Source organism: Tursiops truncatus, chromosome 6 (genome assembly GCF_011762595.2).
Source record: "Tursiops truncatus isolate mTurTru1 chromosome 6, mTurTru1.mat.Y, whole genome shotgun sequence".
In the NCBI taxonomy this organism is placed as follows: domain Eukaryota; kingdom Metazoa; phylum Chordata; class Mammalia; order Artiodactyla; family Delphinidae; genus Tursiops; species Tursiops truncatus.
The window spans coordinates 107,137,177-107,151,785 of NC_047039.1; the positions used below are offsets into that span (position 1 = coordinate 107,137,177).

The 14,609-nt window shown below is 46.3% G+C and overlaps 1 protein-coding gene across 16 annotated transcripts in view; it reads left to right on the forward strand.

The window, feature by feature from the left end:
• The window catches only part of RALGPS1 (Ral GEF with PH domain and SH3 binding motif 1), a 290,080-nt gene that overhangs the window by 222,438 nt on the left and 53,033 nt on the right, over positions 1-14,609 (forward strand). For all 16 annotated transcript variants that reach the window (XM_073806615.1, XM_033858613.2, XM_073806619.1 and 13 more), the window contains one exon: positions 14,260-14,397. In XM_073806615.1, the coding sequence (XP_073662716.1) occupies positions 14,260-14,397 (138 nt within the window). The remainder of the gene's footprint in view (positions 1-14,259; positions 14,398-14,609) is intronic.

A 14,609-nucleotide genomic window follows, 5' to 3' on the forward strand; every position in this document is an offset into this window, starting at 1 on the left:
CTCCTGCTTCCTGGGTGCTGGGTGCTCCTGGGTGCTGGGTGCTCCTGGATTTGGCAGGAAGCACTCTACTCACATCTACTCTGGACTTGACGACGGAGTTGCCTCTCCCTGTGCTGTTGCAACCATGACTGAGTGGCCTCTCCCCTCGGCCCCGCAGAAAAGCCATCATTCTCAGAGTTCGCCTGCATCCTCCACATCTGACACAGTGACACAAGCCACTGAGTGCTTGCTTTCTCCTGCGGCATGTGCAGGAGGGGTTTCTGGGCTTTACAGACTGCTGACGAGGGAGTGTGGTTTAGAGCACATGTGATCTGTTAATACTGCATCCAGAAGTCGACGTCTTCTGCTGCCCTTAGGCTGCGATGGTGAAACATTCCCATAAACTTATGGAAAAAATGTGCATTGACCAAATTTTATGGCATCCAAAATCATATGTCCTCTCTTTGGGTCTTTATACTTAAGTACCATAATCACTAGGGGAAAATATTTTTCTTCTTAAAAAATGAAAGCAATTGACAAATCACCAGATGTCCTAACATTTCATGAATAATCAGTACCTCCTGCTTTGAGAGACTCCTCCTCCCTCGGGGAAACACTTGCACAGACAGTTACCGTATGTCATCACAGTCGTTCTCTCCTATCCCAGAAGCCTTGTCTTCTTGTGCTGTGCTGAAGAGAAAAGGTGTCCTGAAACCTTCTTCCGGATGCTGGAATAGACCGAGGACATATGCTCTCATTCTCAGCCCCTTCTGCATGCAGTTCAGGCCCTGTTATTTGGCAGTATTTTTCCATGTGCCCCTTACTGGATTTTCTTTCTTCTGAATGCGTCCTTGACCAAGGTGAAATCTATTCATCTTTGGGGCTTATCAGTAGGCATTTGGTTTTCCCTCTTGGACATGCTTTAGTTCTTTTCTGGGGGTAGCCATCTGCAAATGGGTGTGAGAAGGTGGAGGGGAAAGTCCTAGAGCCCCTCAGGTCAGCCCCTGCTGGGCAGTGTACTGGTCATTGACCCGAGTTTTCATGCTTTTATATCGCTGGTTCTCTGAGTCTGGGGACAGGCCCTGGGAGGCACACATTGACAAGGTCTACATTTGCTCAACTTCTGTCCTCTACATCTGCCCGTAGTCTATTCAGTTTCTTCCTAGGTTCCAGCAATAAAGCCGTCCATCAGTCTTAGCTAATGGGGTGGTTTTCTTCTTTTTTTCTATTCACAAAAGTTTTAGTGATAAGTCAGGGGAGGCTCTATGAGGGGCTGTCTGGTCTCTTCTGGAAGGTTTTCAGAAACAGGTATGTACCCCCATCACCTCTTAAAGTTGTTGGTGTTTTTGGTTTTTTTTTTTTTTGCAAGTCACTTCATTGAGTGCCTGCTTTATCTAGATACTACGCCAGCCCCTCTCCTGTGCGTTAGGTCCTGAGTCTTCACCTCAGCCCTGTGAGAAGCTACTGTCTCCATTTCCCAGAGGAAGAAAGCAGTTGAAGAACTCACCCGGGATCACACTGAACAAATAAGTGACAATGCCAGGATTTGAACACAGATGCCTGAGTTTCAGTATCACTCCTCCATGTATTGAGTTATAAGTAACACACATAACATAGTCCATAAGAGTGTTGGCCCTAGGCCAAAGACCTGGGCTCAAATCCTACCTCTGCCATGTCTGTGCTGAGTGACCTTGGGCAGGTTACTTAGCGTCTCTGGAATTGAGTAGAGAGACTGAGGCAGGGACCTGCCCATCTCTGTATCATACACCACTGGTTCCTCTGGGGTCGCTCATGGGCACCTGAGGATAATTCCCCAAAGTAAGTATGCACTAGAGTATTATTTTTTAGCAGTTCTGTGCCCTTAATTATTTGTGTAACTAATGCCTCTGTTGAATGCATCTGCCGGCTAGTACACCTCATGAGGTCAGGGACCGTGCCTGTCTATACCCCTGTGTCCAGAATGTGGGAAGCACTTAGTAAATATTTGTAGCACTAATGCCCTTTCACATCACCTAGTAGGCTGGTCCCTGAGCACATCACCCTGTGCCCTTGAAGCTTCCTCTCCCCACAGGGACCCGCCGCCTTCCATCTAGCTCCCCACCACTTCTGATTGGTCAGTAGACATGCTCTCCTGCCACTTCGGCCTCTCTCTTCCCTGCAAATCACCCTCCGATGGTATAGCCAGGAATGAATGTCCTAGTAAGGGTAGTGTTGGCCCCAAAGCCTGCTGGAAGGGCAGTGTGCTGTGAAGAAGGGGAGGAGCCAGGACTGAGGAAAGTTGGTGCTGGAGAACCAACCAGAGTAGAGGTCTAGGTCTCAAGGAGGTGACCAGGAGCCCAGAGTCATGGGGGTCAGGTGTTTTGAATCATTTCCCAAGGGCGTTGAGTCTAGTGGGCCGGGGCAGGGGTGGGGGGGTGGGCAGGTAACACAAAGAGAGTAGGTGTGGGTGGGCCTTCCAGTCTGACGCATGATTCCAGCCAGTGACAGCCCGGCTCCCCTCCACCCTCCCATCCCACCCAACAGACAATCCCAGACTAGCAACAGCATGACTACTTCCAGCGTCCCCTGCTGGTGGGGGCGTGTGCTTCTCCTGCCCTGGTGAGATCGGCCCACAGGCTTCGTGGGAGTAGCGCCCCCTACAGACCGAGACTATGGCCTAGGGCTGGAAAAGGCTGGGCTGGCCCTGGGCCAGCTGGATCTGGCTGGGCCAGGGAGGGTCTCCAGTGTGACCTGCAGCAGGGCAGGGCCCACAGAGATGGCCCCCACGGTAGGGCCACAGGAGCCCCTGTTCTCTGAAAGCGGTTTCCCGGGACAGTCCTGTGGGACTCCCATCCTCTCATCTACATCAAGAAAGGCAGGGAGAGATCAAAACACCTGAGCCTGAAAACCACAAATAAATTAGTAGTCGGATGCCTTCTTTCTTCCCAAGGGGCCCAGGGAGAGTCTTTCAGTATTTCATTTCAGCAAAATCAGAAAAGAATTTGCTTTCAGATAGTGAAAATCAGTTTAGATCTAGCTAACCCTCCACAAATCTGTTGCTTGTTTCCCAGAGAATGCAGGGATTGGTGATTGAGGTTTAGAATGTCGTGTTTTGTTACACAGTTTCCATTGAGCAATGAATACATCTGACAGTTTTGCCTTTGCCTCCATTATTTTTTTGTTATACTTAAAGACTAGGTGAAGTGTGGTCGCAGATACGTGAGCGCATTTGGGGAAGTGGAAAATACTTTGGTGATTGAAGCAGCCGTCTGTGAGCTCATTCTCTGGCTGGAATCCTGGTGGCCTCGGACGTCCAGGGAGCCTTTCTGTGCACAGTAGCGAATCCTTGAGCCAGGGTTGGAAAGACAAGCTGGAGAGTGTTTTCCTTGGCACATGGGCAGCCTCGGTTCTACCCAACATGAGGCAGGTTTCCGAGGCTTTCACTGGGGGAATCATCTTGCGTTTCCTTTTGGTGACGTTAGCTCCTCTGGAAGCCCTTCATAGCACTGAGAAATATGGGTATTTAGCTTGGAGACACCAGAACACAGGGCTGACCCTGTTAGGGTGGCTGTGGAGTGGGGTGCTTGGCAGCCACGGCCACTCTTATCCACTGAGCAGTGGGATTTCGGTGGCCAGAATAAAGAGTCATATATGTGCAGATAAAGACTCAGCGTCCCGTTTGGTCGTCCCCTACCCTGTGCTGGGCCCTTGAGAATGCAGAGGCGGAAAAGATGCAGACCTGGCCCTCAAAGAGTGTGTGATAAATACTGTAATCGAGGGGAGGGCGCGTGCTCTGAGAGCCCAGGAGGAGCCCGCTAACAGCCAGAAAAGGAGGCCGAGTGGGCATGGGGTGGACACAGCTCTGCCAAGCTCAGAGGCACGAAGCAGAGGGCTGGTCCAGGGAGCCAGACACACGGGGCCCGCACCCAGCTAGAGCATCACATGAGAGGAGGGCGGGAGGAAAGCCCAGAGAAGCAGGCGGCGAGGGATGGAACCCAGGAGCCGTGAACACCTGCAGAGGGAGAGTTGTTGGGTAATTTTTAATTGAGGAAGGGTACGATCTGATTGGGTTTGAGAAATCACAGGGCGAAATGGGTTAGAGGTGGAGACCAAAGGTGATAATGAAGTGTGAACAATGGCCTGGAGACAGATCACAGGTAGTCGGTAGAGGTTTGTGGCCTTTACATCAAAAACTAAAGACCGGGTTTTCAACAGGAGCTGAGAATGGTTGGAAAATCATTTGCGTCAACTATTACGTCCCTTCTCCCTGCCAAAAAAGTGTTTGCTTTTTTGAAGAAAGAAGGAGAGATAGAGACCTTGTTCTTTTCTATTTCTAAAAGTAGTACATATTCATAGCTAAAGGCTGAAAAAATATAAAATTGTATAAAACAAAAAATAACCCTAAACTATCCCTGAAGATGGTTGCTGTTAACAGATTGGGCAATATATTCTCTCTCTCTCTCTTTCGTGTGTGTGTGTGTGTGTGTGTGTGTGTGTGTGTGTGTGTGTGTAGCTCAATATGGGGGGGTGTGTGTATCTCAATATGGGGGTTGTGTGTGTATGTGTGTGTATCTCAATATAGGGGTGTGTGTGTGTGTCTGTGTGTATCTCAATGTGGGGTGTGTGTGTACCTCACTATAGGGAGGGTGTGTGTGTGTGTGTATCAATATAGGGGTGCGTGTGTGTGTGTATCTCAATATAGGTGTTTCTGTGTGTGTATTTCAATATAGGGTGTGTGTATGTGTGTATCAGTATAGGGGTGTGTGTGTATATATGTGTGTATAGTCATACCAGATTTGTTCACTTAAAAACACATCATGTTGGATCTAGAGACTGTCAAACAGAGTGAAGTAAGTCAGAAAGGGAAAAACAAATATTGTATATTAACACATATAGGTGGAACCTAGAAAAATGGTACAGATGAACCGGTTTGCAGAGCAGAAACTGAGACACAGATGTAGGGAACAAACGTATGGACACCAAGGTGGGAAAGCAGTGGGGGGGTGGGGATGGGGGTGTGATGAATTGGGAGATTGGGATTGACATGTATACACTGATGTGTATAAAATTGATGACTAATAAGAACCTGCTAGGGCTTCCCTGGTGGCGCAGTGGTTGAGAGTCCGCCTGCCGATGCAGGGGACACGGGTTCGTGCCCCGGTCCGGGAAGATCCCACATGCCACGGAGCGGCTGGGCCCGTGAGCCATGGCCCTGCGCGTCCGGAGCCTGTGCTCCGCAACGGGAGAGGCCACAACAGTGAGAGGCCTGCGTACCACAAAAAAAAAAAAAAAAAAACCTGCTGTATTAAAAACAAAATATGTATATATATATATATATATATAATTCAAGTCAAAAAAAAAACAAACATCATGTTACCAACAAACACATGAAAGGATGCTCAACATCACTAATCATTAGAGAAATGCAAATCAAAACTACAATGAGATATCACCTCACACCAGTCAGAATGGCCATCATCAAAAAATCTACAAACAATAAATGCTGGAGAGGTTGTGGAGAAAAGGGAACTGTCTTGCACTGTTGGTGGGAATGTAAATTGATACAGCCACTATGGAGAACAGTATGGAGGTTCCTTAAAAAACTAAAAATAGAACTACCATACGACCCAGCAATCCCACTCCTGGGCATATACCCTGTGAAAACCATAATTCAAAAAGAGTCATGTACGACAGTGTTCACTGCAGCTCTATTTACAATAGCCAGGACATGGAAGCAACCTAGTGTCCACCAGCAGATGAATGGATAAAGAAGATGTGGCACATATACACAATGGAATATTACTCAGCCATAGAAAGAAACAAAATTGAGTTATTTGTAGTGAGGTGGATGGACATAGAGTCTGTCATACAGAGTGAAGTAAGTCAGAAAAAGAAAAACATATACCATATGCTAACACATATATATGGAATCAAAAAAAAAAAGGTTCTGACGAACCTAGGAGCAGGACAGAAATGAAGATTCAGACACAGAGAATGGACTTGAGGAGATGGGGAGGGGGAAGGGTAAGCTGGGATGAAGTGGGAGAGTAGCATTGACATATATACACTACCAAATGTAAAACAGATAGCTAGTGGGAAGCAGCCGCATAGCACAGGGAGATCAGCTTGGTGCTTTGTGACCACCTAGAGGGGTGGGATAGGGAGGGTAGGAGGGAGGTGCAAGAGGGAGGGGATATGGGGATATATGTATACATATAGCTGATTCACTTTGTTATACAGCAGAAACTAACACACCATTGTAAAGCAATTATACTCCAATAAAGAAGTCAAAAAAATTTTTTTAATAAAAAAAGGAATGCTAGTGATTTATGTATATTTACTTTGAACTTAACTCTATTATTTAGTTGTAATAGTTTTCCAGTTGATTATCCTAGATTACTTAATTATATAATTAATATGGTAACTAATTATGTAACCTGGAAATAATGACAATGTTACATGTGTCTTTCATGTTTATACCACATTTCTTTGTCTTAGCTCATAGATTTGTGCATCTAGAATAGTGTTAAATTATAGCAGAATGGCAAGTATTCTTGACTTGTTCCTCTCAATAGGAATTCAACGTTAAGAAGATTGTGTTAGTGTTTCTACCACGCATCCTCTGTCATATTAAGGAAGTCTGTTCCTAGCTTAGTGCTTTATCAGGAATAGATACTAAAGTTATCAGTGACTTTTCAGCATCTCTCAAGATCATTTGTTGAAATACCATTGCAATCCTGTAGTAAACCTGTTTGCTTCAAGATACTGCTAATTTGATTTGCTATTTTTATTATTTTAAAACACTGGTGAGTTTTATTTGCTAACGTTTTATTTGGATCTTTATTTATTAATGATATTGGTCTCTTTTTTATGCCATGTCTGTCAGGTTTTGATATAATGGTTATGCTCGAGTCATAAAAAGAACTGCACATATTTCCGACTTTTCCTGTGCTCTGGAACAGTTTAAGTAATATTCGGTTTTTCTTTTACAGTTTAATGGATGGGTCCATAAAACCATGTGGATAATGTACTTTTTAATCATGGTATCTTTCTTACTATTGTTAATATTTTCTCTTTATTTGGTGAGTTGAAGGTTTTGCCCCTTCTTGAGACAATTTTGGGAAGGTAGATTTTCCTAGTAAGCACACATTTCATGTACATTTTCAAATATGTTGCCATAAAAATTGCACATACCACTATTTTAACTTCTCCTCCATATTTGAAATCATATCCCTTCTCTCAACCCTAACAATGCACATCTGTGTTTTTACCTTTTGTTTTTTCCTCCATCATACATACCAAAGATTGTCTACTTTATTGACTTTTTCAAAGAACCAACTTTCAGTTTTATTTATCACTCTGCAGTGATAAATATTTCTGATTTTATATTTTTAATGCTTTCTCCTACTTTTGTTTTGTTCTTTTTAGTTCTCTATAATGAACACTAAGTTCATTTCTTTTTTATCTTTCTTAATTATTAATATAAGCATTTGAGACCTAGAATTTTTCTCTGAGCAGAGTTATGTGATTTTGATTGCATCCTATATGTAGATAGTTTGTGATTTTAATTCCTTCTTTCATCTCTGAATTTTTTGGAGTGTTTTTTTCCTTTCCCAAATGGTTCGTTTTTAAAATTTGTTTTTACCCCTGGGGCAGGGGATGGAATGAAATTGCTTCAGACCTACCAAAACCACATGGGTTACAAGTATGGGAGGTATGGTTTCCCCCAGAGGAAAAGTGAAGGCTGTTTCCAAAAGAATTGGGAATAAATTAAAAAAAAAAAAAAAGAATTGGGAATAGATGTTAGGCAGACAAAAAGTACCAGTTTCTTCTCTACTGCCAATAGAATTGTTGAAGGATTAAATTAGATAGTACGTGTAATTTACTTAGCACAGTGTCTGGCACAAAACAAGCCGAATAATAATCACCAGATTAATGCCCTCTCCTTATGCCCTTTCTTACTGCTGGTCAGAATACCAGCACATGCTACACCATCCCACAGCTCTTAGGAGAACCTTTGCAAACAGTAGGCCATCCCATTGCCCCTGTAGATTACCAGGTAATCCCCAGGGCGGGGGGGGGGGGGGGGGCGCGGGCGGGAATCTGTGGTTGTGTCCTCATTTGACCTGGGGAGCCAGAGGAGATTCTCTGTGGGCTGCAAGGCTTTGTTCACGTACCTTTGCGATTCACCGGCCCCAACACCAAGAAAAACAGGAGGCCATGTGCTCCTCTAAGAAACATGGCCTCTGACCACCTGAGGTGTGACTGCCTGGCCCCGCCCCCTTTCTGCAGACCTGGGAAATGTTTGTCTCAGTGTCAGCCAGCTTCCAACACATTTCACTTGAGGAATAATATTCTTTAGATGAGGATTTGTTCTGAAGTCCGTGTTTTACACAACTGATACTAATTAACGGGCACTAATTAACACTCAGTCTTCTGCATCAGACAGGGAGCGTGAGCCGCCCACTGAGATCTCCTTCTGCAGTCGATGGCATCGCTTTGTGCGCTCATAAAAAAAAAAAAACAAAAAAAAAAACAAAAACAAAACCTTAATGAGCTGCTGCTCTGTTATTTCATTTGGAATTTATCAGGAGTTTATGTGATCAAACCACACAAGTATAGTTCCGGGTGCCAGCACTCCTCATTTCTGAAGTTTGAAAATGATCTTTTCAAAGCAGAGCAGGAGAACATGGGAAAAAAGTCTTTCATCTCAAACTTTAAAAGAAAGAGAGAAAGAAAATGGAAAGCATAAGATGGAAATGTGGCATATTTTTATGCTGTGGAAGGTTTTTTCCCCTCAACACAGCAGAATTTTCCTTATTAAATAGATAGCTGTGTGAGAAAAACCAAAACCAGACTCGGGATGGAAGTGAGACGGGTGGCAATGGGAGAAACAAGAGAGCAGTGAATTTCTGGGCTGGCGGTGAAGCCAGGTGCCAGCCGCAGGCTTTGGCTCTGGGAGACTGGGAGCGCCCAGCTTCAAGCAGGCTCTGCACCACGGAGCCTGTGTCCCCCAGCTTAAGAGAAGGGTCTGTTCAGGAGAGCACCTCCTTTGTCAGCCTGACACTCCCTCCTCAGGGCCAGGGTGTCTTGTGGACACCCCTGGCGGGGGGCCTGGATTCACTGTCAGGAAGAAGGTTTGGCCACATGCCCCTGGGCTTGGGACCAACCCAGCTGGGGAGGCATCCACCGCAGAGCCAGCGGAGGGCTGCTCATCCCCGGCCCCGGGGCTCTCTGCCTCACCGTGGCAGGCTGGTTGGCACCCCTGCTGCAGCCACAGCAGTGTCACCAGGCCCTGTGTGGGGTGTGGCAGGAGGAAACAGAACATATTCTGGGTAGCTGTCCATCTCACAGGAGGTTGAGTCTGCAGGCAGGCGAGCCACAGAGTGGATGCCGGCTGCCAGCCGTGTCCTCGGGTGGGTGGCAGGCCACGGGAGGGGTCCTCGCAGCCCCAGCTCTGACTCTGGCACCCTTGTCCCTGTGCCAGCCAGGACTCCCAGCCCTCAGCTTTCAGCACTGCTCTCTGTCCCAAATTTTTGGGGTCAGGCGGGCATGAATTCAAATCCTGATTCCCCCACTTGTAGGTTGTACGGTCTTAGATGTGTCACTTCTGCTCTGTAAGCTTCCATTCCCTAATCTGTAAAATGAAGAAGTGAGAACACCTACTGTGCTGTGCCAGTTGTGGTGAGGATGCTGCGGTACAAGCAAGGCCAGCCTCTCCTGTCGCAGACAGTGGCTGTTAGTATTACGGTTGTTTCCTCCAATGCGTCTGCACCTCCCAGTCCAGCTCCAGCCCCTGGCACTGCTCAGCCTCACGGCCGCCAGGGCCAGTAGCTGGTCCAGTTACTGTCCGTCTTGACAAGGCCAACAACACGGTGTCTTTTGCCACAGTAACGCTGTGTAAAAGGAAGGGAGCTGAGACATCCCAGCTGTGCTGTCTCAATCCAGACGGAAGTTCCCAGAGCTGGTCGTCTGAGGTAGGTGGCCGCACGTGGTCAGCATCTGGGCGCCATCCACAGTTACGGCAAACCCGGCTGGGTGCGTCTCTCCCACGGGCGTCCCGCTCCAGTTCCAAGTGGGGCCTCGCCATGGAGCCAGGCTCGGGGTCAGCTCAGCTTCACAGGCACCTCAGTGGTCCAGGCCCTGGGCCGGGAGACTTCATAATCACCATCATTATCCCCAGTCACAGTCAAGGAAACACAGGTCCCAGGAGGCAAAAAGGCTTGCCTGAGCCCACCCAGCTGGTAGGCGGCAGAGCCAGTGTTCCAGGTCTCCTGGCTCCAAGCCCCACGCTCTCCCACTTCCACCACAGCTGTGTGTCACGGGGCAGAGCTGGCAGGGCCCCCAGGCCATGGTGGGCCCGCTGACGATGGGACCTGGGACAGATGTGTCACGATGGGTGCCAGGGAGGCCACGGGGAGGAGGTGGACGGTGCAGCCACCATGTAGTCGTCAGCCCTCCTGGAGAATGTTGACCCCAAGGGGGTGTCAAGCAGGGAGAGCCATGGCCTGGATGCCTGTGGGGTCGGCTGTGCCCCATCCTGCCTCACCAGCTGCCAGGCTCCAGGGGATCTAGCTGGGGTCAAAGAAGGACGTGACAGTATGGCAGCCTGGCCTGACCTGTGTTCAAATCTTGCCTGTGCCACTTCCCAGCTGTGTGATCTCAGACAAGCGACGCAGCGCTCTCAGCTTCAGCTTCTTCCTCTGTAAAGCGGAGATAAAACCTCCCTGATAACAGCATGGTTATGGCAAATCAACAAACAGGGCAAAGCTCTTAGTTTAGGACCTGGAACACAGTAAGTGCTCAGTCTTATTATAATCATCACTTGACTCCCCGTGTCTCTTTCTTCAGCTCTGAAATGAGGGTAATGATGTGCTTTGTAAGGTTATTTTGTGGCCTAAAGTATGCCTTCATTCATACCTTCCTTCTTTCAACTAATGTTCACCAAGCAGCTCCTGTGTGCTCTGTTCCAGCCGCTGGGGTTGAGCTTGTGGAACAGGACGCTTCCTCCTCAGAGGGGTTTTAATAAAGTCTGATGGGGGAATCAGACAGTAGACACATGAACGAGGCCAGTCAGTATCTAATGGTGGCTGTGGTGAGTGCTGTGTGTCAGGCTTCGCGCTGCTCTGGCCAAGTACAAGTGGGAGGGGCTATTCTAATGATTTCATCATGGTTTAGGCTTTTAAATATTTCCAGTTACAGGCTAATGACAATACTGGGAAGATTTCTCTGGATTTGTGCAGTATTACCTGCAGCTTTGCTGCTTTGGGAGTGACAGGCTGTTCATATGGGAATTCTGTCCGGGTGTTGCTGAGGCTTGGGGTCTGCCCCGGCCGCCAGGGCCAGGAGGCCTCCTTTGGGAGGTCCCCTCCGTCCTCACCTGTGGTGGCCCTGGCCTGGACTCTCAGGTCAGGGGAACAGATAGGTGTTTTGTGGAGGAGGGTGATGAACACTCTACAGTGGGGTTTGCTCTTATGAAGTAGTGAGCTCCCCATGCCCTGAGGGGACAGGCAGAAGCTGGGGTGGAAATGGTGTTCGGCCCCTTCGAAGGCGAGCTTCTTCTGGCCTCTGTTTGCAGAGCCAGGACCTGAGAGGATGCAGAGGGGCCAGCCCCAGTCCTCACAGGGCAGAGGAGGGTGAGCCTTCCACGCCGGGGGTGTTATTTGAGAAAAGGCAACTGATTCCTCGTGTGTTTCTCATGTCCGGTGAGTGGGTCGGAACAGGCACTGGAGCCAGACAGACCTGGGTTCAAATCCAACACACTCGCTGTGAGGCCTCAGGCTCATTTCTTAATCTCTCTGAACTTTAGTTTTCTCCTTAACCTCCCCATGGGGTCGATGGGAGGACCACAGGAGAGGAGAGGAGGAGGTTCCCGTCTTGTAGCAAATCCCAGGAAGCGTCAGTTCTCTCCCATTTCCCATATCCTGCTCCTTGGTGACCCTGCTCCCGGGCTGAGGTTCACTCTGCTGCTCAGAGCCAGCTGCGTTCGGGTCTGCACAACGTTGGCCTCTGGAACAAAGCTGCCTCGTGTCCCTTATCCCCTCACCTCATGCTCAGCACTAGGGGGTACTTTTTGTTGTGGTTGAAGCGTTAATGGGATTTTCGGGATTGCCATTGCTGAATCCTTGGGGAGGTAGCTGAGTTACATTTTTAAGAAGGGAGAGGAAAAACAAGGTCAAGAAGTAATAAATCTGTGGACTTAAATGTTCCAAACTTGGAGCTTCTATACAAGGGAAATGACTTCTAATTTTTAAAATTTTGGAAACATGGTGCCACTAAAAAGAAGGGAAGTGGAAATGATTCCTATGAGAAGTGCTAGCATATGTTTCTGTGATTAACAGTTTCCCGTAAAAATGTGTGGCTATTTTAAAAGCGGACGAATGACTCATGGTATCCAGCACCAGCAGTCCACTGCGATGGCAGGAAGCATGTACTCTGCGGAGGCAGGCTTGGGTTCAGCTCCCATCCCCATCATTTACCGGCTATGTGACCTGGAACGAGTTAAACATCCTCTGTGCATTTCCTTTTCCTCCTCTGTAAAATGGGTTTTATAAGAACAAATAAGATAATGAATGTGTAAGTCAGTGCAGTGTTTGTCCAGCCATGCAGAAAACCTACAGCTTTAATATTAAGTACCTGGTTAATTACATTTGTTATCATTCTTAGTAGTTTAATAGTAAACTTTCAAGGCTATAAATTTTCCTCTGATTACCACTTTGGTCTGATCCCATAAATTTTGATATGTAGTGTTCTTATTGTCATTATCTTTGAATAGATTTCTTATTTTAGATTTTTTTGTTTTTTATTTGACCTGAGAGTTGCTTATGAGTGTGTGTGTGTTTGTGTGTGTGTGTGTGTGTGTGTGTGTGTGTGTGTGTGTGTGTTTAACAAACGGTTAGAATTTTTTCTATATTGTTAAATCCTAGATGTACTGTAAGGTCAAAGAGAGCAGATAATATGACATTTACTTTTTGGAGCTTATTGAGCATTTTTTTATAGACTAGCATATAATCAGTGTTTGTAAGCATTCCATGAGTATTTAAAAAGGATTATATTTTTATTTATATAACACCAAGCTTGTTAATCTTGTTACTTAAATACTACATTTATATATGGACACATACATATGTATATCTGTAGATGCATGTATATATATATGTGTATATTTTTGTATGTACATACATATGTGTACGCACACACACACACACACACACACACACACACACACAAATTCTCAAAGAGACATACCAAAGGCTCCCTCCATGTTTGTGGCTTTCTTGAATTCACTTTTCATTTTTGGCACTTTTTTGCTTTGTATATTTTGGTGCAATGTTGCTTTATGCATAGAAGTTAGTAATCATTAGATCTTCTCAATCCACTGTGCCTTTCATTAATATCAATCACTCCTCTTTGCCTTGTTCAATGTTTTCTGCCTTAAATTCTACTTTACATCACTACTCCTGCTCAACCCCACCAATATTAACGGTGTAGTGGCAGTACTCTTGGGGGGCTGCCGGAAGGATATGTCACCCGTTGTCCATGCACATCTCCAGAGAGACTAAAGTGCGACCCGACCCTGCAGCAAGCCAGTCAGCTGGGCCACACCACACAGCCAGTCCTGTTTTCTCATCCCTGGCCAGGTGGCTTGTCCCGAATTCCCCCTGGGGTGATGCCATGAGACCATGCTGAGGCTCCGCGCTGGCCTATCACAGCAGTGTTTTCATATCACACGTTATTTTCTTATTAAGCACCCTCAGGAGAATTCTCTGTCTAGCCTTAGTTCTTTGTACCAAGGACAGTTGCTTTTTCGATTTCTTCTTTTGTTCTTTAATTTATGATTTGGGGTGTGTGTATGTGTATCTGTGGACAGATAGATAAACAAGTAGACACACAGCTAAGTGAATAAATGAAAAACTGAATTCAGACAGTGTTCTCCTGGATATGACAACTTAGACCTATTAAACTGCCGTGGTTGGTAAGAAACACAAGCATTCATTCATCCCTTTCGTGTCCTGTTATTTTCCAGTTGGGTTACAGGTAATAACCCTTGTTGCTGGAGAGTGTATGAACTAGAAATGCTAAAATCTTGCCAGCATTCATTTTGGTGGTTGCTCAGATGTTTGATTTAAAGTTGAGCAGTCTGTGTGAAGAGTTAGTAGTCAGGACTGGAATTGAAGCCCAAATCATACCGCATTTTTCCATGTCACCCTATACCTTCTAGCACAGCAGTTCTGTTTTGTGCCATTTTGTTCTGATTTATGGTGAACACCTACCATCATTAAATATCTTCCTTAATTTTAGGCATCTATCTTCTGGATTTAATCTACATTGATTCTGCATATCCTGCCTCAGGCAGCATCATGGAAAACGAACAAAGATCCAATCAGATGAACAATATTCTCCGAATAATTGCGGATTTACAAGTTTCCTGCAGCTACGGTTAGTACCCCTGGTGTTGGAATTGTGAAATCTTACATCACCGAAATTTGGGTCCAGCACCTTGTCAGTGAGAAAGCTCTAGAAACCAGGTAGTCTCCACAAAGCTTTTCACTTTGATATCTTGAGTATCAAACACGTTCTGGATCTTTTATAAGCATGTTTGATCTTCAGAGACTATGCAAACTAGATGTTACCATCTCTGGTAACATCTC